Source organism: Pleuronectes platessa, chromosome 22 (assembly GCF_947347685.1).
Source record: "Pleuronectes platessa chromosome 22, fPlePla1.1, whole genome shotgun sequence".
NCBI lineage: Eukaryota > Metazoa > Chordata > Actinopteri > Pleuronectiformes > Pleuronectidae > Pleuronectes > Pleuronectes platessa.
In genome coordinates this window covers 6368246-6390524 of record NC_070647.1, presented here as the reverse complement: position 1 = coordinate 6390524, position 22279 = coordinate 6368246, and the positions used below count along the sequence as shown (strand labels likewise).

Sequence of the window (22279 nt, the reverse complement as noted above, 5' to 3'; positions counted from 1 at the left end):
CCGCCGTCCGTGGACTCCCCGGCGGACGGCTCCACAACTCCGTGCGGGCAACCCGGGGCAAGTGGAGCCCTCCGGGAAGGAACACGTTAGTGGCTCGGTGTTGGCCTTGTGCTAGTTTGCCGTGTATCTCTATGCAATGTGGTGGCTTGTGTTGTTGTGCGGTTTGAATCGAGAGTCCCGACCGCCTCGGAGCCAGAGTGCAGTCGGAGCGACTCAAAATTAGCGGGCACGTTTAACATCGATTATCGGCACGGAGCCCGGCCTCGGAAAACACCGCACGGCACACGGCGCGCCGCCCCGGGCTTTCACCGGCAGTTTGCAGCCGGGGGGGGGGAAGCTTGGCTTTTTCTTTCTCGCCATAGCCATCTTTCTTCGGCTTCATGGCTGATCTCAAAATGTAGGCCTCACAGGCCCGTGTAGTGAACACAGTACACAGCAACCAAAAGCACACTCTCCGACCGAGCGCTCGCCCCGAGCTCGAGCGTTTTTCCCACGGACACACTTTGTTAACAGTTTAGCCTCGTTAGCATTTAACGGCCAAATGAAAAAGTGAAGTTAGCTTGTTAGCTTTGGTGCTAACTAGCCCCAACTGTAACGATAGTATCTTCAAGGCGGTTGTACTCAACCGAGGTGTCTAATGTAAATATGTTCGCTTAATAAATGCGCTGGCGGCTAATTAAATACTTTTTAGCTAATCGGCGGGGCTGGACTTTTTCGCCACATTTGGCATTTTTAAATGTTTCCAGCAGTTTGGTAAAGTTATCGATTGGTGATTGTGATATTGCCTCGTAGAGGGGGGACAGCCTGTAGCAGATGGTTGCAGGGTAACCGCTCTTTTTTTTGTGTTGCCGGTGTTTTCTTTATTTTCTCCTACTCTCCCCCTGTAACACACTCATTTCCTCCTTCCAGGTCTCTGACAAAAACCAATGGATTGAACTCGGGGACGACTTTAACTTCCCCAGGAGCTGCTCCAATGCTGCATTCGCTTTAAAACAGTACTACCTTCGGTAAGTAGCGCGGCCACGCAGCTCCCATCCTCTCAGGTACCATGTGGGAAGTGTTTACAAATGTGAAGATGCAGCAGCACCCAGCCTCTCGCTCGCTTCTGCTACCAAGCTGCTCTGGTACAATATTGTGGCAGACAATGCAAGGTCTTTATTGTGTTTATTTCCCCACAGATTGGCAGCTATTAACTCACTTATCCCTGCCACATTAAAAGGGCACTGTGATCCGTCTGTTTTTTTTATCAGAACCCATGTGGACAAGTGGCTCCTGTATTAATTTTTTTCAAATCTGCAACATAGTTCTGCAGAACATAGCCAAAGAGTGTGTTTTGTCAGTAATGGCTCTAAATCATAAACTACTCCTAAGTGTTGCAGCCACAGGGCATTTGGGTTTCATATAGCTATAATGAGTGAGATCTGGGTGCTGTAACGTGTTTTTGGTTGAGCAGCTTCCAAATGTAAATGCAGTCAGCTGCCAGTGATGGGAGCCTGGTGCACACGCTGCTCTCCTCAACAGCTGGCATTTGTGGTTTCGCCGTTGCTGCTCTCCCCACACTCCCCCTTTCTTCCCGCCACCTCGTGCAACGATTGCACCCATCAGCAGCACCTGCCTGCAGGGGATAACACCTCTGTAGCAGTGAAATGCTCGTAGCTCTCTCATTGGATAGTTGAGGGCCAACTGCAGGTCACTGGTTGATAACACGAGCAGATCCTAATTATCTGTGCATTTATACCAAGCGTGCCCTTCATGGAAGGCAGGCGGTCGCAAGCTGCGAGCGTAGCAGGCAATTTGATTACTAACCGTACACAGCCCACGAGACCTGTAGCTCCTCAAAAGTTCATATTTAACCATCAATGCTGACGGCAGTGTAGAAACACCTCAGGCACATGTGTGCTTGCAGTGCAGTTCTAATGAACTTATTGGGTTTGAGTTGTCTGAGAAAAACACTGTTATCCTATTATATATTTAGTGTGAATGACTGCATACTTTAGAAAGCATGTTTGTAGACATCTGCCAGGATGGAGGGTTTGTGCACGCGGTTGAAGCACCTCTAGAACAAAGGTGTTGGGTTTCTAGGAACTGATTTATGAGTGAAATTGTCCTCACAGGCTCCATGAAACATGAACATTCAGAGGTGTGTTTCTGTCTTTGTTTAGCCTGCTTAGTTTTTGAGTGTGCATATCGACTTGTCGCAGAAAGTCAACCGACTGATTTTCTAAAAGATTTTTTCGTCGTAGGACACAATAAGGCCAACTACTGTTTCCATTATCCTGTGTAAGACAGCCGTTTATAAATACCAGCAGGCTGATACCTCATTGTGCAGATGACAAAATGAAGCAGACAAACATGTAGAGCCATTAACATCATGTCTGCTGGAGATGTTTTCTTTTTTAAATATTCCAGCTACCTTTTTAAAGGCTGACATGCTGGATACCACACTTGTCTCGCTGCAGCCTTTGGAGCGGCTGTGAAAAGTTTATCTAAGGCAGCCTGGTGCAGTGGATGTCAGCGGTCCTCACCCGAACAAGGCTGATAATAAGAGGCTATTCTCGCCTCCTCCATACTGCTGCTTTTTGTTTTCTTCTTGCTGACATGAGTGTGTGCGATAGAGAAATTAATTGTGTGTGTTTGTTTCCTCTCCTTGTGTTGAGTTTTGCCGTGCAAAATGGGACAAGCTGTGTAATCGCTGTGGGAGGTATTTGTTTGACCAAGTTTGCTGTCATCCAGCAAGTTCAGGGGTCACAGCCAGTTACACAGTAGATATGCTCTCAGTCTGGAGTTAGTTGGTATTCACTGTCTCTCTCAAGGACACTTAAGCAGGATGGAAATTTGCTGATATCAGGTTATAATCCTGACCATCTCTAACCACTGGCTGCTTGGCATTTAAAGCTCTTTACACTTTAAAGACTGTATTATGAATGTGCTGACAGCTACAGTGATCTTTAGCTGTCTGTTTTAGATAATGATGAAATATCTTGCGGTAGGGATCCCACTTGTAACTCTTCTGTCACTGGATGGTCTGTTGACCAGGTTTCCCCTGTCTGAATGAATAGGATGTGGCTCTCTCCGGTCAGCACTTCCCACTCAGAGCAGTGTAATGAGCAGCGCTGGAGTTCAGTGCCAGATCCTGCTGCCGTCTATTTGATATCTGAATGTCACTCTGTAATAAGTGAGCAATGTCGACCAGATAGGTTTTTTCTTTCAAGCGACTTTTCAACTTGTTGAAGCGCTGCTTTGACAACGCTCCTGCCAGTGGCGCTGACTTCATGTCAGATTTGGGGGCGGAAAGGATTCACACTCTTGATCAAAGTAATGGAAGCAAATCCCACTTACACAAAATAAATTAAGATGTGTTTACAGTTGACTTCATGAGGTTGAAGGAAATTATTGATCAGTGGGACATATAGTAAGATGTTGTCCAAAATACATAACAGAACAAGTGTTATGATAAAGCAGCATGTGAACCTTGATATTAAGAGCATCCAGGAGTTTTGGAAAGTGCCAAACATTGATCATATTGCAAGTATTACAGTAGAGAAACTAAGATCTTTAATGGCGTACACATGGTGTGTATCTGTAGCTGAGCTTTTTGCCCCAGATCTATTCCTGTGACTGCGGAGAACCTTTTGCACAGTTTCCATAATTTGACATACATTTATGCTCCATATCTGTGCACTCTGCAGTCTGTTTCACTGGGTTACGTTAGCGTTACTAAAGGCTGCTTCCAATCTTCGTGGGGCAACAGAGTTTTTTTTTTTTTGGTCCAGTGAAAACAGTCCAGTTCATCTTGGCACTCACTTGCAGTAATTTGAGAATTGATGAAAGTTGTTTTGAAATAAGGCCTCTGGTGTAGCTACAGCCTGACTTGACTTTGACTTCTTTTTCCAGACTACAGTGTATTATACACAGAAGCCAAGTCGGGTGACAGACACCCTGGTTCAACCTTTGTTTGCCCTCTGCTCTGCATCCCAATTGGGAGGAAATCAGGCCCAGGAGGCACTGTCATCTAGGAACCGCCCACTAAATGCTTCGGCGTGAGCTGAAATGCTCAAGTCATCGATTGTTTTTCTTCTCTATGAGGTTTTTACACATGGTTGGAATTGTGTAATGGAAAAAATTAAGTTCTTCTGCCTTGTTAAACAGTTTGAATGGGGGGACTGTTGTTCTGAGATAACCTTGTAATGTTTCCAGTTTTTGTGAGAAATAGTATTTTTTTTACTTCAAAACTTGAATTGATGAGCAGAGGTGGAATCTATTGAAGATATTAAAAGTTATGTCAGATTTCCTGCTTTATTATGAGCAAGTTACCCTTATAGCTCCGCTAGCAAGGACAGTTTTTACCGTCCCCAGTGATTAAATATAAAGAAACCAGCTTTTCACAATTTCTCTTTTTTCTGAATCAACCACTGCCAAGTAATCTTTCTTTTTTAGAGTTTAACTTTCTGCTTTTGAACAGCTTAACGATTATACCACAGTCCCACTACCGTTTGCACTGTGAAGCAGGTGCAACGGCCTTATGACCCCACTGCTAGGGTCAAAATTCTCATGACCCCAGCAATTAGACTCTTTGTGTTGTTGTCTGACTTTGGCCATGTCGTATGTTTCTCTCAAAGCATGAAATAATCATGGCCCTATCACCTAACCACTGGGTTATAGTCAGCATTTCTTATATATTAGATATTTAAAAATGTATGTTTAGAATATTTCTGCCCTAGAAATCTCTTTGGACCCTTTCTGCTTATCAAACAATGCCCTACGAGTTTCTGAACCAATGATCGGAGAAGCTCTTGAGTGTCGAGGCTGTAGAATAAAAAAAAATGCCTCACACAGGGAACCCATCAAGAGAATGTCTGATGCAAAGGCATGTCTCTTATTTAAAATTGTATAAAGACCAAGACAATGTTTGCAACACCCGCAAAAAAATGACAGGTATTGAAAAGGACTTGAAAGCCACTCCCTCTGAATATATCTACTCATCTATTCGCGTGTTGAGGTCATAAATTAAGACAATGTGGTTAAAGCTGAATGTAATGTCAAAACATCAGATTAATCACTTTTGATTAAAAGATGAATTGTAATTTTGCAATTTCTACAAAAAGAGAGTAAAAAATGTTGCACACACATTTCACTTAGCTTTTCTGCTGGGAGAGTGTTTATTTTCACACCCGGTTATGCCAGTTACCATCATGCCTTTTTGGTCCTGTTCTACTTCCTGTGAGAGCCGGTGGATTCTCCTGCTCCTCTGGAACATCTGGATGAAGTGGCCTTTTGATCTGGTTTGCATTAGCTGAGTTATTATTCCCCCGCCTCGTCCTGGTTGCTGCTTGGACTTAGAAATGCTCAGTTATGGAGTAAGAAAAGGCCGTGAGGAGTAGTGTCTGTTCCTGCTTTTCATTGCAGCATAATAAGAGACTTTGAGGTCCCATATTAAAGACAGAGTGCTTTCCATCTCTTTTCTTCTTTCTAAGCAGGTGTAGATGCTGAAAGGTTAAACCCATGGAAAATTGTACACAGCCTGTGTTCATAAACTGTCTCTAAATGAGCCGTCAAGACTTCCTTGAGGTTGTGGTGTCATAATTAAAGCTTGCAAGCTACAAGACGGATAGTAATAATAGTGACCAGTATTTTGAACTTCTTTACTCTGATTTCTCGCAGCACTTTATTCAAAATTTAATCTGATTTCAGCGCCGACTGCTTAACAATTACCTCAGAGGTGGCCTTGCCTATTAGCATCTGATGGTGAGTTGTATTAAGACCACAATCCGTTCGCTATGGTTGACCTGGCCTTGCATCACTTGGACAACAGAAAATTCTACATGGATTCAGGGACCAACAGTAAATGCTATGTTCTTGCTAGATGACCAGAGAGAAGTGTGAGAGATAAGATGTAAAACCATATTGAGATAGTTCAGCTTTGAAAAATTACAAATATCAATAGGCAATCAACACTTCTTATCCATTTGTGGGCTCTGGGGGGAGCTGGAGCTAATCCCAGCTGATATTGCGCGAGAGGCGGGGGTCCCTGCTGGACAGGTCGCTAACATACACAGACAAACATTTCACACTTGCCTTCACATCTATGGTCAATTTAGTTTACAATCAACCTAACCTCATCTTGCATTGGACATTGGGAGGAAACCACAAATATCTTCTAATGGATATCAGTATTTTAAATAAAACATGGGAGGAAAAAAAATGGAACCATTATAAAATAAGACCGCTGTAGCACAAACACCTGAATGCTCTTGAGAATTCATGTTTTTAGCCAGTGTGTAATTTGACCTCCCCTCCAGCATTGTTGGTCACCAAGCCTAATCTCCTTAGCTCAGTCTCCTTGCTAACAAGCAGATGGACACATCTGCTTTGTATGCTAGAATCTGGCTGTACCACTTTATCAGATATATTTTGACTGTTTTCTCTGGGTGTTGCATAGCCCCAAGCTTTGCAGGAAAAATGTTCTGGCTTTACTTGACATGTATCTTTTTTATTCATATCACGTACATACATATGTTTCTAGCACTGTGGAGATAGGAGAAACCTGTGGGTATATTTGATATTCAATGTATACACTTGATGCAGGAAATCGCTCGGGGGTTTATTGTGGTGTCACTAGCAATGAACCATGAATGATAAGTGTCATTTTCTCCACACAGTCCCTAATATCATTTATTATTTTTGAAAAATGTAAGTAAATCTAAATTCACAATTAAATGCTAAAGGAAAACACTATCATATTGAACATTTTATAATTGTATGTCTCATAGAAGTGAAAGCTTCAGTCATGAGATAACCTGAGCCAGATAACTGTCGCAGTAACCCACTTTTATGTTAGTAATACTAAGCAGTGAGAAACATGGTAAGCAGGCGGCTGAAAGAGTGAGACTGAGAGAATGTCAGGGGAGACTAGGTTAACGCTGGTGGTCGTCCAAGTCTGAAGGTGAGACTTTAACTGTCTGTTTTAATACCTGCCAACAGTTGCATGCTAGCTGTTAGCGTCATGGGCTAGAATGTTTACTGTGGCTTGGCAGGTGACAGTGTGAGCCACTCCTCGACTCTGTCTCCTTGTGGACGCGTCTCTCTCGTTCCGTCCTGTGAGAGCACGGACGTAATCACTGTTATCCAGCTTCCAACACGTTTGATATTATTGAGGCGGCCCTGCTGACTCCTCAAAAAGTTCGGGAGGTTATAGAGAGGATCTGTAAACCCCTCACATTACCAGATAATCTGGGCTGAACATCAACACCGACCAAGGTCCCACACCAGATTTCTCTCCCTACTGTCCGGAGGGGCTGAATCGGGAATAGATCGGCCCAAAATCTCGTGTAGTGAGCCTGGCGCAAGGGAAATGGCGAAATCCACAAAATAAATAGCAGCTGCAGGTGGATGGGATCAGCATCTCATACATTACAATGAAGCACTGAGGGACAGGATTAATGTTTGGGGTGAAAGGGAAGCAAATTCAACACTAGCAGCCCAAAAATAAGTGGAGCCTTCTCCTGAATTCAATAACACAAAACGCAGTGAGCGAGGTAGAATGCATTCGAGTGGTCATCAGGAATATTTCCAAAGAAATGGTGCACTTTCAAACTGAGTAAGCAGCTTTGCATAACCCTTTCAAAAGAAAAGCATGTTTTTCAGTGAAAGCCGTTGGCCAACCCCTTGCTTTTCATTTCCAGAAAGATGCAAACATTTGAATTGATGCAAAACATTTCCTTCTGCAAAAGTGTGTCTAGGAATTGCTCACAACCCCTTCTGTGACATGGAGACAGACCAACCTGATAACTGAAATAGAGATGTTAACAAACATGCAATTTGTTTTTACACACGTTTAAACACTCTTACGTGGGTTTTCTACTCTTTGCATCATTTGCAGTCACTCAGGGTTGCAAGCCTTGTATCCTAAATACGATGTCAGTCACCTTACTCCCTTTTTTTTTTATTACCATGCAGCCACTTGAAGTGTGCTTCCTGTGTTTTAAATTAAATGTACTATAGCCGCATTTTCTCAATTGGCTCTGCTGTGAATAAACTTTACCTTCTATTATTGACAAAGCAAACCACCCACAGCCTGCAGTGTTGGATCCCAGGAAGCATGTCTGTCCAGAGCTCAGCAGTGGGGGTGTGTTCATGTCTGCGTCCACGTCCAGCAGGGGGCATTCGACTCCCACACACTGACACATCGAGGGCGTTTGGGCAGTCCGGCAGCTGAGAGTAACCGAAGCCAGTGTCTGCACTGGTGGGATCCAGATGACTGTAAATAACACAATGTTTAATGACAGGGACAAGCAGTTGCAAACAGGCGATCTCTCACTTCTCATGCTTTGCTTGTTTCCCACCCGTTTGCAGCGTTTAGAGGTAAAACGTGCCTCTATTAGTGATGATGCACACGTTTCCCCCCAAAATACCGTTAAACGATGAAATCCCAGTGGTTTCTGTTGGGTGGTAATCGGATGCTACTCGAGGAGGAGGGGGTTGATGTCCCCCTCATCATGCATGTGAAAAAAAGGGGAAGTGCTGCAGTAGACCCCCCTCTCTCCCTCCCATACCTCCACCCGAGCCCTTTTTTCTCCTGCTCGTGCCCAGACAGCGGTTGATGACGCTGCAGTTGGGACCGCGTCAGATCTCTCACACGCTCTCACTCTCTTCCTCACTCTACAAATGAAGGCTGAGTGTATTTATAGTCCAGCGTGTCACCCGGCAGCCAGCGGACGGGGGATTACCTTGGCCGCGATGAACAAGCGGGGCCTCATTCAGAAACTCGCTCGGTGACTCACGGCCACACATGCAGGGTTCACCACACTTTCACTGCTGAGGTATTTTGCTGCATGTGTGTGAAAGTGTGTGTGTGTGTGTGTTTTTGTTTGCCTGGCAGATTCCCACGCATCACAATTGTGTGCTAATCAAATCCAAGTAAGTGTGCCGGTTGGCAGTTGCATGCTGATGAACGATCTTTTCCCCCAAGTTCAATGCTAGTGCCTCCAAAATATGAGAAGAGTTTGAGTTCAAGACGAAACGCTGGTTTGATGTCTGAACACAGCTGTTCGTGTTGCAGCCAGTTCACTTGTTTTCAGTTTCCACTATTCAGATGAGTGGTTGTGGTGTTTTGGGTTGGGCGATGTGTCTACCAAACTGGCATATGATGTACAGTGAATCATCATGATGCTGGACTCAGAATAAGGATTGGCTGCCATTCCAACCCTGCTGGTGTAATTCAAATTCAAAGTTTGAAACAGGTTTTGGTCCTGTTGCTCTTCCCGGGTTAGCCAAAATCGAAAAGGGGTATTCAACCTGATTTTTATTGATTTGTTTAAGTTTTGTGGCAACCTATCCTCTGAAACATGTCGCTGTAAAGTTTATATAATGCCTTCACGTTCGCATTAACACAGCATGAACCTCACAGGCTCTTCAAGTTTGGAAAAAAATGCAGAACTCTAAATTGACCTTATTTTGCGTGGTTTTACTGAGGTTTCACATCTCACACAGTCGGTACTAGTGATGAAATATAGTTTCCGGTTTCACATTATACCATGTATGCAATCTTCAATATTCGAATTACCATGGTGATTTGGTTCATACTGTAACAGCATGAGTGATGCTAATGCTTTGGCCACTTATTTAAGGTTTAATCCTGCATTATGGGAAGGTTTGTTTATAAAACAAAAGCTTTGTTCAGAAGCTTAAGCCTCTCGTCTTCAATGTAGATGTTGCAAATGTTTATCTATGATAAATAAACTATTTGAATACAACAATTGATGAAATTCCTCCAGTTTGTATCGGTACAGAAAGTGTTCAGCAGGAACCTTGATTTTAATGGTCACTTTAATCGTGATACATAACTTTCACATCATTTTATTTCAGCTCTGACTCATCAGCATTCCCTCATACAAAGTCATTTCTCATTTTCACTGGATCATGCTCAACTGAATAGTGTTGAGTGTTTTGAAAGAACCACATGTTAGGCAAGATTCTTGTTACTGACTCAAACCATTAAACAAATTCTAAACCAGCAGTGCCCGGTGAAAGCTCTTGTAGCTCTCCGATTATATTTCAGAACTAATCCCTTGAACTGTGTAATTCATAGTAATAAAATGGTGGTCTCCCTACCATTGACTTTTACGCTTGTGTACACAGGGTTCCCGAGTGGATTCATATTTTATCTTAGATTAATGTTGACGTGTCATTTCTCCACTTAAGTGCGTGTCGCTGTGTTGTTTCTGCACTTCTCAGCAGTCGGACTGTATGGGAGAGTCATTTCCCTCTGATTGTCTGGACAATGCTCTTTGTCTGATCAGCCATGCTAAATGTCAGCCCTCCTGCTTTACACTCACTTGTTCATTGGATTTCTAGTTTGACTTGAACGTCTTTCTCTTTAGCTTGATTCCCCCCCAGTAAAGTCTGTTGCTCCACAGATTAATGTTGTGAATCATTAGCCACAACAGGTGGTATCTTTGACACGTGAGTGTTGTCATACAGCTCGCTCTCCAAAGTGAGTTTTGTGCTTTCAGCGTGTCGTCTCCTTGACAATACGTGCAGGTGTGGGTCCTTTGTGAAACAACATGCTGCAGTAAGGGTGATTGACTTCACCTGTTTTCTTTATCTGAACAGCTTAGAGCTCTGACTCGCGTCTGATGTTTCTCTGCGTGATCTCAACAGAAGGTTATAGTTTTTTCTCAATCTGTTTGGGAAAAGCAATCATTGTTTTTACATGGCGTTTGTTCAGCTTTGTTAAATCATAAAAAAAAAAATGTCTATAGGAATTTGAAGAAGGGACTTTATGGAAAATGTGCCTTGAAGGGTAACTTGTGTCATTATTCTGTGGGTAAACTTAAAAATGTTTGTATCATTGATTTGAATTTTGTATTGTATACATTAAGAGATGAAATGCAGATATAAGTAAAATGAAACGCACATACTATGTCATTTCTCAGTTCTTTAAAGTGTTTTTCGTGTTTTGCATATAATTGCAGAATTCTAAAAAGATGTTCCCCTCATCCCTTTATTATTGTAGCAGTAATTTCTTTACAAGTACAGAACAAAATTCATGTATAAGTTCAAGGGATATTATAGAACTATAACCTGATGATTACACTACACATAGTGCCTGCATACATTCCCAATAAGTCCCTCCAGTCCTTGAAAGAATGTAGAGCACAAATTCATTCCAAGCAAGTTTTGGCTCATGGTCTATTTATTTTTCCCCCCCTTTACAGATACTTGGAGAAGTATGAGAAAGTCCACCACTTCGGCGAGGATGATGAAGAAGCGCAGCCGGGGAATCCCAAAACCTCTCTTCCAATCGGTGCAATTCCCAACTCTTACAACTACCAGCAACACGTTGTATCAGGTAGGCAGAGACGCCCCCAGTGCGGGCACTGGTTCACTCTCTGTTTGTGGTTTTCTGTCTCACTCCGTTTCAGATGCACAAGTTCATCCTGTCCCTCTGTCTCTTTCTGTCCGACCCCCTTGGCCAACGCAGACACTTCAGTAAATGTGATTACAGCAAGGCATCGCTTCATCAGAGCTGTGTTAGATTCATGGGAAGCCGGTCGGCCCACAGGTCAGGTCTATGCATAGAAACGAGCCTCGACAACAGCATTTTGTTTCAAGGATTTTTTGATGTCAGTTGAATTTATTTCATAAGAGTATAATTAAGGTAGGACAGCTGTCTGTGTGTTTAGCTTTGTGGCTAAATACTTTAGTGACAGATAAAGTGCAAGCATTTGTTTGGTAGTGGCTGCCAGCGCTCTACTGAGAGGCAGGGAGAGGATGAAAGTGCTTTGTTCATTTACCCAGAACCGTCTGAGTAACTGTGTCGCGGATCAATGTGAAACTTCACCGCAACTAAAGCAGACCCAGCTCAAACAGCTGCTGTCAGGCTTACACCAAAAGAGAAATGAGGGGCAGATCTTCCCAAAAATCACAATCTTGTTATCACAATCATGACCCACAGTCTGGACCGTAGACTCCAACCAGCCTCTGGGCTATTAACACCGTTTAAAAAGAAACAGTATTACATTAAAACACTAGTGGCTCGTACAGAGCATCAGTGTAATAAATCCCATATTGTCTACAGCTTTGAATGGCACCATGTCCATATCCAGATGGAATATGTCTCCTCGTGTCTTTGATCATTTTTTATCTCCCCCGATTGCTTGAATGTGTCTTGTCAGTGATGACTATTTTTGCTGTCCAGCCTAAGATACAGATGAGCAGTGTTTTTAAAGGGAACATTTAGCGTGTGATTTGAAACAAGTTGGATTCATTTGTCGTATCCCCTCTAGATGTGCAACCCTTGCTACACATAGTGATCAAACTTGGATTTGAGAAATATTTGAATTTGAGAATATTTGCTGTGAATAGGCTCGGTCACACATATCAAAGTTGAATTCCATGTGAGTTGCGCTGCGATTTGCGTCGCCACTGGAAGCTAATGTTTTATTCACCTACTCGCTCTCACAGATTTGATTTGAAGTGAATGGAAGGAGAAAGTTCGTCACTGATACGTTTGTATGTGGGACCAGGCCATAGCTCACTCTGATTGCAACAGTACATGAACTGCATCAGTCAGGGGTCAAGTCCGGACACTTAATAGCGGAGTAGAGTGCCTGTCAGGTTTGAGTTGTGCTCGTTGGTTCTGTGTCTCCTTGCCCCTGACGCGCTTCACACAAACTGACTAACTCACATTAATTTAAGTTATTAATCGCTGATGTCGGATCATGAATCCAGATCGTTCCGGTCAGTTTAACCCTGATGTCCTGGCTGAGCACGCCACGCCCCATGTTGCGTGTGAACTGTTTCTACTCATCACTGAGCAAGAAAGGGATAGGTATATTTCCCTAAATGTCCTTTATTCCTCTAGGCTTTAGCCAGTTAATGATGGGCTGAGGTAGATCACGTTACCACTGTGTCGCCTCCAAATGAAGCACTTTGATGTGGACTTTCCCCTCAGAAGGGATGGGATTACTTTATTTAACCATGGGTACTTTCAGGTGTGCTCTAAAGTTTTTCTGCTCGACTTGTTTTCTAAGTCCTTGGCTGTATGCTCCACCTGCTGGTTTTTGCCACACAATCTCCATGGTGATTTTTTTTAAGTTTTTTTATTCATAACAACATGACTCAGGTACCCTTGAACTTCAACACCAAACATCTGAACATCCCAACGGCCTCGAAGAGGCTTTCCATTCTCTCCGCTTCAGTGAAGCTTGGTTTTCACACGATTCTCGCAAAGTTTAGAGGCAGGGGAGAAAACGGCTCTGTGTTGTTTTCCGTTCACAACCCAAGCAGGAGACCATCTGCTACAGCTCAACTCTGCTGTTTGTCCTCTTCACGAGCCTCCTCATTGCATTGAACATGTATCCCTTTTTATATCTGTGACTCGTGTAGCTCCGTCCTCACCTTGCCTTCTTTCAAACCAAGGCTGTGAAGAATACTGTGATTGCCGGGGCCCTTTTTTCCCTCTCTTTCAAGTTGCCTCCACACATCTAATCATTGCTGAATAAAAAAAAATTTGCTCCAAACCCTGCCGTGCTCCTGCTTTCATGATGAAAGAGCAGCCTCCGAGTAACCACGTCGTATTTCAAAGTAAATGATTTTGTGCGGCGGTCCAAGGCCAGCCTCTTGTCTGTGTTGTCGGATCGTGCTCACACGCAGTAAACGCGAGGTGTCCATTAGCCTCGCAGTGTTGTGGAGCTGACCGCTGAGCTTCTCTCAGAGGTAATTGACTGTCCTGACAGCGGTTATTGATGAAGGGAAGAAGGAAGCACTTGTTTTTTCCCCCCTCCACCTGAGTTTAGATCCGAGCCTGCAGCCCTTCAGTCGCACGCTTGTTTCTCTGGCAGTCAGCCTGCTGCCTGCTGAGCTGTTTGACTCCGACACATGTCCGCGGTGGGAACAGACGCACAACAAACAGTGGTGAATCTAGTCTGTGGCTTGTAAGGGTATTATCTCCTTCACCATTCGGGCATTTAGGTTTAAAGATTAAAGCTTCTTTAATTCATATTAACAGTGGATCACAAGCAGCTTGTATGTGGCAGGTGTTGCATGTCTGTATTAAATTGTCTGTATTTATACAGCACTTCTAGTCTTGATGAGCACTCGAAGCACGTTACAATACAGTTTTGTCATTCACCCCGACCTCACACACTGTCAGTACCACTGTCGGGGGCTGCACACATAATGGAGCAGCCTAGGATCGAACCACTGACCTTGTGGTTAGTGCAAGACCTGCCTTGCCTCCTGAGTCATAGACACACTAATTGATAAATTATTTGTTCAGCTAATCAAGGATGAGTCTGTACCAGGGGACCAGATATACACCTTCAGATAAATACTAATGCTGCTGCTATAAATACACAACTGTTTACTTAAAGATGACCACATACAAGTGTTGTATTCAAAGCTGGTTTTCACTGTCCCCAAGTGGACAAAAAAGTTACTGTAGGTTGAAAACCAAATTGCAATATAGGCAGGAATACTTAAAATAATTTATTATGGTTCTGCAAATTCTATCTGAATAATCAGTTGGATTTAGTGCAATTCTGGATTTTCATGGCTGATAGTAATATTAAAATTTGAAGTTTAAATAATTCCACAAAATATGTTTTTCAGATTTTAAATTTATATCTATTAAAATTGTGACCAAGATGCATTCTGAGATTTGACAACTTGTCTGTACTCTGGCAAAAAAAATCATGTTACAAAACCAACCCAGTTTCTGTCCTGCAGCCTCTACATACACATGGAGCTTATGTTGCTGAAGTAGGCTAATAGCAGTAAGTGTATTTGACTGGCTGATTTATTAGTCTAGCTCTGATGCATGACATTTAAAAATAAGTCTGTCTGTTCTCCAGCCTCTGAATTTTAAATGTAACCTTAATACAGTGGGGCAGCAAGGTGGAAGGGGTTTAATGTTGGCTCGGCAGGTTCAGTGATGTCTTATTATTTGAATATTGGAAACCACCTTTAGAAATCCTACACTGCTCATGAAGCCTGGTCTGTCATATATCCTCGGTCCCTCTGAGTGGTGGCGTCTCGCTGCAGGACGAGCAAAGACGTGCAGGTTCTGACTGGAGCTGTTGCTGCTATAATGGCCAACTCTGCTGAATTACATTTTCAGCATGGAAATCAAATTCACTCAGTGGGACTCCTCTCTTTTTTATGATTGGTTTCCAGAGGCAGCGGTTTTCAAAAGTCCTGCACCAAATTGAAATGTCCCCTGTACAGAAAGTGGAGCCTATGCACAGAATATGATTGATGGCAGCAAATCGAACTGTAGCACAGTGAGGTATTGTGGGTAATCGTTGACACAATGACTGCACTTCCACAGACTGGATTATCTGTCACTTAGAGCTGCTGAATAATAACACAAACAGCTCTTTAGTATTTAGGATTAGGCGTCTTTTAATTATAAAAAGCCAATCACGGGGGGGGGGGGACTGAGACGCTAACACAAACACGATTAAAAGTTCCCGAACATTCATCAGACTCATTGGAACTAAAGATCATTTTTTACCCGATAAAAGCCTGTTTGGTTTAATCTCACTTGAAGGAGGAATCTGAGTCGACATGGCGGAAGGTCTGCAGAGGCAGGAGCGACAGAACTGGGATTTCCCTCCTTTTCTGCACCTCCGTTCTGTGGCTGATGCTAAACTCACCTCCAGTGTCTCAACCTGCTGTTTCTCCTCTGACACATGGCTAGATGGTGGTGTGATGTTCCTTTTATCTACTTTGAATACAAAAGAACTGCATAAATCACAGATGTGGGTCTTGCAGATAAATCTGTTATTTCCGGAGTCCGACCTAAAACTGTGACCCATCTGATAGGGGATCTTGACGTTGACATCCAGGGGTTATCTGTTTATTTTCACTGCTTTTTGTCCTTTGCCTTTCACATGCCTTATCTATTTTAGAAGCCCTGTTCTACAAAGTATTTCATTTAGATTCCCATTTTTTCCTTCCCTAACTTGAATGTATTAACTGCATGTTAGAATGTTTTAGTAGCTCTGTTTTGACCGTAAATGTTTATGTGGGTGTCGGACATTTCACTTATCACACTATGTATTTGTGTATCAGGGTGGCCACAGGTCCTTTTTAAAAAGTCTGAAATTCAGTTTTTAAACTAATAGGCAATTCTATGAGCCTTATATATTTTTTTGTTGCATTTCTCTGCTCACAACCAGACTGAAGAAGAATGATCACTTCTGATATATGCTGCGTTTTCAGTCTGTTGTTGTTTATGTGTTGAACTAGTGTCTTTCTAGCCCGCCCTCTAACTAGTTTATGAACATTGGGAAATGTATGAAAGTATTTCAGACTTGGTAGAAGACAGTGGAGTCTAACAGACATGAACGCGTTTAATTTTTTTTTTGTTGTATTTGCCTCACAAGTTTGGTGTTAAATTGTCTTTAATTTCAATTTAATTTCAAACCTAAGCAATTTTCAAATTTAACATGTTTATAGCTGATATCTTGTCCAATACGTCTGTATAATAACCCTGAGTTTCTTTTCTTTCTTTGTCTCCAGACTATCTCCGCCAAAGCTATGGACTGTCTACGGATTTCGTTCCACCGTGTGACTATAACAAACTGGTGCTGTCACTCCTTTCGGGCCTACCCAACGAAGTGGACTTTGCTGTTAACGTTTGCACGCTGCTTTCCAACGAGAGCAAGCACTCCATGCAGCTGGACAAGGACCCCAAACTGGTCACGTTGCTGCTGGCCCACGCCGGCGTCTTCGACGACTGTAAGTTCCCGATTCCTCACCTCAGCTTGTCCTTTTGAGACTGTCATTTCTATTTAGGGATTCGAATAATTTATTTGGGCTTCACCACTCAAAGAAACCTTGTAATATTTATACCTTTTTTTTTTTTTTTTTTAAATAAAGCTTTTCTGCTTATTTATTGTGTTACAGCTAAATGCAATGATATGATAGAAATGGTTGTTTGAGTTCACATGTCCAAAGTTCATCATAATCATTGTAATCCTAACTTCCTTGAGAGAAACCTACTTTTCTTTTGAATTGCCCAACCCTAGAGAAGATCATTTCCCCTGGGGTTGGCCCTCCCCCTTTTCTCACCTCTTTGTTTTAGGATCAGTGGCACTCTGCACTGAGCACCACCTCCATATAATGGAAGAACAAGGAATACATACAAGTTAAAGTGAATCTAATCCTCTACTCTAAACCTCCCTCTGTAGCGTTAGGCAGCTTCTCCGGGGTGTTCGGGATAGACTGGAAGGAGAAAACCTCCCGGGACTTTATCAGGGTAAAGTTAAATGTGTTTTTTCTATCTGTGCGTGTTATGTAAGTAGTTTCTGTTCAATGCGTCTCATTTAAGTATTAAAGATAGAAATGAAATACTGCTTTCAATAAGAAACCACACTTTTTACAGTGTGAAGATTGGTTATCACTCCTCACAGAGCAGTTTTCTCTCAGGCATCTTCACACAGAATGTAAAGATCAATTCACTTTGAATTCGGCCCAGTTCAGATGTGTGGTCAAGTCATGACTTAATAATAATAATGCAATTTAAATACTGCTTTGGGCTGTTTCTTTTATCCTCGGTCCTCGGCTCTGTCCTCTTGGCTGTGAGGTCAGAGGTCACGTTCAGTAGGAATTTCGCATCTTGCAGTGTGACGCTAATGCAAGAGGCTTTAATGTGGGTTATCAAAGAGAAGTCTGGTCTTCTTACGCAGGCTGCTGACAACATGTGGTTGTTTTGGTTATGGGAACTTGAAAGTATAAAATGGTGTGATTAGAGTTCAAATTTTCAGTTTATCAGTGAGTTAAATTGACAAATGTAAATGGCAACAAATGTTGTGAGAAACACTGACAAAATGTCCTTGGTTTCAAATACAAACAGAAGGCAACAACAAGGAATTTCTTGCGGTCAGGAAAAAGTAACAGAGTTAGATAATTTTGAGTTGCTGCTAGTTTTATATTACTTGCCATGCTATTTCCTTATGCTTTAAATGTACTTACTGAGCTGTGAGCAAATTGTTTGATTATCATGAAGGTCGTATGTTGGTCTAATTTTATAGTAGCTACCTTTGGCTGTAATCATTGTCTCAGTCGGAGTGTAAATGTAAACAACTTCTGTCCCTCTGCAGTTCTGGAAGGAGGTGGTGGAGGACAGGGAAGTCAGGGAGCTGATCTGGGACAAGAGCAGTCAACCGCAAGGTAAACATACGTTTTTATTTTACAGTGGTAAAATAAGAGAAAAGTGTATAAGAGTACATCTGTGAATGTTTCCATGTTATTTTATTGAAGGCAATAAGGCTGTTTTTGAGAGTGTAGAGATTTTTTTGCCGTTGCTTCTTTTTACATTATTGTGTTATACCACTTTTTTGAGGTAGGATTGGTTTTGTTGACGTTTCCAAACTTGCATACACAGAGTATTTCACATTTTAACAACGACTTGACATCTTCATGAGAACACAAAGCAATGCACCATATTTCAGAACCACAGTTGTTTTAGTTAGTTTTTTGTCCCTGTTACAACATTTGCACACACCCTCATGAGGCACAGAGCTCATAGTCACCCCCCCCGTCTCTTCTCTACAGATGGTACGTCGTGTGTCGGGCGCTGGGAGAGCCTCTTCCACCCGCCGCGGCGGGCGGGCATCAACGACATGGAGGCCCAGCGGGTGCTGCAGATTGCCGTTATCCTGCGAAACCTGTCCTTCGAGGAAACCAACGTCAAGCTGCTAGCGGCCAACCGAACGTGCCTGCGCTTCCTTTTGCTCTGTGCCCACTGTAACCTCATCTCACTCCGACAGCTCGGACTGGACACGTTGGGCAACGTGGCTGCCGAGGTGGGTTTGCTTTTCAGCATTAGTTTTGGGGTAGAAATAGTGAAAAGTCTTGTTCAATGCTTCAAAATATGTTGTCAGGTATAAGTGATCTTCTGGATCTGGGTCACTTCAGTTGTGGAGTAAAAGTGAAACGGCCTGAGGAAGATTTGTATCCAAATGTAGGTTAGTGTGACACATTAAAGTGTCTTGTCTTGAGCCAACACCTCCTCCAGAACAGACGGAATTGGAGCCTGAGATGAGTCACTTCAGTTGATGAATGATATCTGTCTCTTCTGACGGGGAAGAAACCTTAACAGCATATTGCTTAATTCACTGCAGCGGTGTGCACAGATTTAATCCATTACTTTGTAAAGCGCCTCCCCTGAGTGGCACAACTACAGCCAGGCAGCAGTAACTATGTACAGCAGGTCGGTCGAAGTCTGGATTTTCTATAGTTGTTGAAGCAGCGTGCGTTAGGCTGTACTAAGAGAAATACTGTCTGTTTAGCAGCAGCAATGATTAGCACATGTGACCAGGCCTCTGCGCAGATCATTAACTACAACATTAGCTTAATGTAGCTGCAGCTTCCAAAGAAATGAGGACTGGAACTCACAAGCAGTGCTTTAGTTGTCACATATTAATTTTGCTGAAATATGTTTTATTGGCAGTTACACACTGAACTCAGACCCACCCACTTCTAGTTCAGCTTAAAAAAAAAATAAGATTTTTACTTTAAGAAAGAAAGAAAACGTTAAATGATGGTAAAATAATATGCCGACTGTTCAGTCAAAGTGAATGTATCACATGGGTTTGCTTCAATTTGAGTTTCATTTACTGGTAGGAAATACATGTAAATGAGTCCTGTATCTATTTTTAGAAACTGTATGCATTGGGTCCCTGATATAATCAGTTCAGTCTTTGAAGTGATTAATTGGATGGTTGGGTGTAGGGCACATTACACAGATCCAATACTGCAGAGCCTTGTGTCACGTCTTAATGCTGATAATATAATTCCTACTGGGGCACTATTATGTTGTGACCAAGAAGACATTTTATGATGTTTTTTTGTACTGCTAATCAGCGCTCATTAACCAATAGTTAACCATGACCTGACAATATTAAAATGTCAAATACAAATTCCTGCGGCTGAGACAGGCATTAAGTCACTCGGATTGGCATGTAAGTAAAATGCAAACATGTTCATTGGGGAATCGCATGAATCAACCCCCATTAACTGGTAAGGCCAACCTCGATCATCAGCCGACCGCTTTTCTACTGGTTTATTTTCACAAATGGCAATGGGCCCACTTGCTATGGGGTCGGTCTGGTGCACAGTCTGAGCAGGTATTTTCCACCGTGGGGTCTCCCAGTTTACAGCACAGATGTCTAAGGATTTGTTGAACAGATGAATGGATAGTAAAACTGGGTCAAAATACCTATTGCTGGACACTGGCCTGGACATTCAACCTGCTTTTTAAATTAAGTAACAGAAGTGTTCTCTAATGGTTGTGTTTAGTTTATATTCAGTGTTTCCTTCACAGCCGGCCCTTGATAAAGAATGTTGCAGTTGTTGGCTGCTGTCTCGCTAGTTGTAGGGATCATTGAAATAAACCTTGTGTGACCTCCTGTAGCTCCAGCTGGATCCCGTTGACTTTCGGACGACTCACCTGATCTTTCACACCATCACCAAATGCTTGATGTCCAGGGACAGGTTCCTCAAAATGAGAGGTGAGTGCTCCGGTGACTCACCGTGGTGACTTGTTAGGCTGGGCACTCTCTGGGATCGATGCGATAAATATTCAGTGGGTTAACTTGTCAAGGCTGGTGTGTGAAGGAACTTAATATGAATGTGTCCTCAGCCATGGAGATCCTGGGCAACCTCAGCAAGGCAGAGGACAACGGGGTGCTAATCTGCGAGTATGTGGACCAGGACTCGTACAGGGAGGTAATCATGCTCCTCACCCTGCCTGACCTCATGCTCCTCATGGCCTCCTTGGAGGTGCTATACCTGCTGGCCCAGCTCGGAGAGATTCCCTGCAGCAAGATCGCCTGCGTCGACCACAGCATAGGTGTGACTTTTTTTACTTTCTTTCCTTCTGGCCTTGAAATCTTTTATTGATTAATTGCTCTTGTTGGGTTTGGGCTGAATTTTCTGCTTAATGGCTGAAATGTGATTGTGTGTTTCAACCCCTGTGCTGATTCTTGTGCGTTTCTCTTTCTCTCCGGTCAGACCTGTTAGTGCGCTTGGTATCGGTTGACCTTCACACGTTTGGACCTGACGCCCTAACAGCGGTGCGGCTGATCGAGCATCAGGCCAGCGCTGACCAGGCAGCCGAGGTGCGACCACAGCTGGTAGAGCAGGTACCTGCCCCTGTGCAGGGAACACCAGCACCTGGTGAGTGTCTTTACTTCTGCTCCATATGTCAGTCACACACGGTCTCTCACACTGCTGACAGGAGTTGGGTCACAGCTTTTACCCCTGATTATTGAATTGTGACGGAGTTTTTTCTCCCGTCTAAAGAAGAGATTGAACACTTTGTTGTGATTTGAGTAGATTGAAACTATGGTCTGACAAGCTCAAGTATCGGAGTGCTGAGTATTGTTCATTTATTTATCCATTAAATTAGTATTTTCGAGGGAATTCCATGCGTCTCAGAACTTATAAACATAGTTTTGAATTAGTTTTTCTGAACAACCGTGTTCCACTGGAAATGTTTAGTATCTTTCATCTACACCAATGGATTGTTTACCATCACTTGTATATTATATTTTGAAATAATGCATAATTTAGTTTGCATTATTTAGTTTAAAAGAAAACCCCTTTTGTTTTGTATTCTGACTTCTAAAGCCCAGATGGCAACTGAAGAGGTGTGTCTATGCAAATAAGATTTAAAAAGCCAATGTAAATAAGGCAACAGACTACAAGGCCACACGCAGCAATAAATCTACTGTTTGCGTTTGACTCTGTGTTTTGGGCCAACAGAGGCTAAAAGTTGTTCAATCATACACGTCAGGCCAGAGGCATCGAAAGAGTCTGTAGTCAATAAATTTGGAATCACTGTCTGCTTTCGATACTTCACTTTCAAATGATAAACTCACCTGTTGCTGAGCCACACAACATTCCAACATGGAGCCCGTGTCCTGTGTCAGTCAAGTCTGTCATGTTCGTTGCCCGGTCCTGGCTCAACTTACCGCTGATTGTTTACATCTATAATTATTTTAAAACATTATTCCATTGTGCTACTGGTTGCCAGAGTTGTTTTGGTATAAAAGATTGAATATTTGTGCTGTAGTAGTCATAGATATCTGAATAATGCACACATTATTGGGCAGGTTTTACAGCACCCCGTGTGTGAATTAACAGGTGACCCCTGGTGGGATTTACACCTGCCTAATCTTGGAGTTGCAAATCCAGTGCAGTCAGTATACTCTCAAGGCTACTAAACTGTCAGTGTGCTGACATCTAGTGGACAGCTGGAGGAGCA

The 22279-nt window shown here is 42.8% G+C and overlaps 1 protein-coding gene across 3 annotated transcripts in view; it reads left to right on the top strand.

Annotated features, from left to right (window-relative positions):
* The window catches only part of arid2 (AT rich interactive domain 2 (ARID, RFX-like)), a 35566-nt gene that overhangs the window by 2961 nt on the left and 10326 nt on the right, over nt 1-22279 (top strand). For all 3 annotated transcript variants that reach the window (XM_053414893.1, XM_053414894.1, XM_053414892.1), the window contains exons 4-12: nt 910-1007; nt 11217-11350; nt 16528-16746; nt 17199-17266; nt 18111-18180; nt 18565-18815; nt 20426-20522; nt 20654-20863; nt 21025-21189. In XM_053414893.1, coding sequence (XP_053270868.1) covers nt 910-1007; nt 11217-11350; nt 16528-16746; nt 17199-17266; nt 18111-18180; nt 18565-18815; nt 20426-20522; nt 20654-20863; nt 21025-21189 — 1312 coding nt within the window. The remainder of the gene's footprint in view (nt 1-909; nt 1008-11216; nt 11351-16527; nt 16747-17198; nt 17267-18110; nt 18181-18564; nt 18816-20425; nt 20523-20653; nt 20864-21024; nt 21190-22279) is intronic.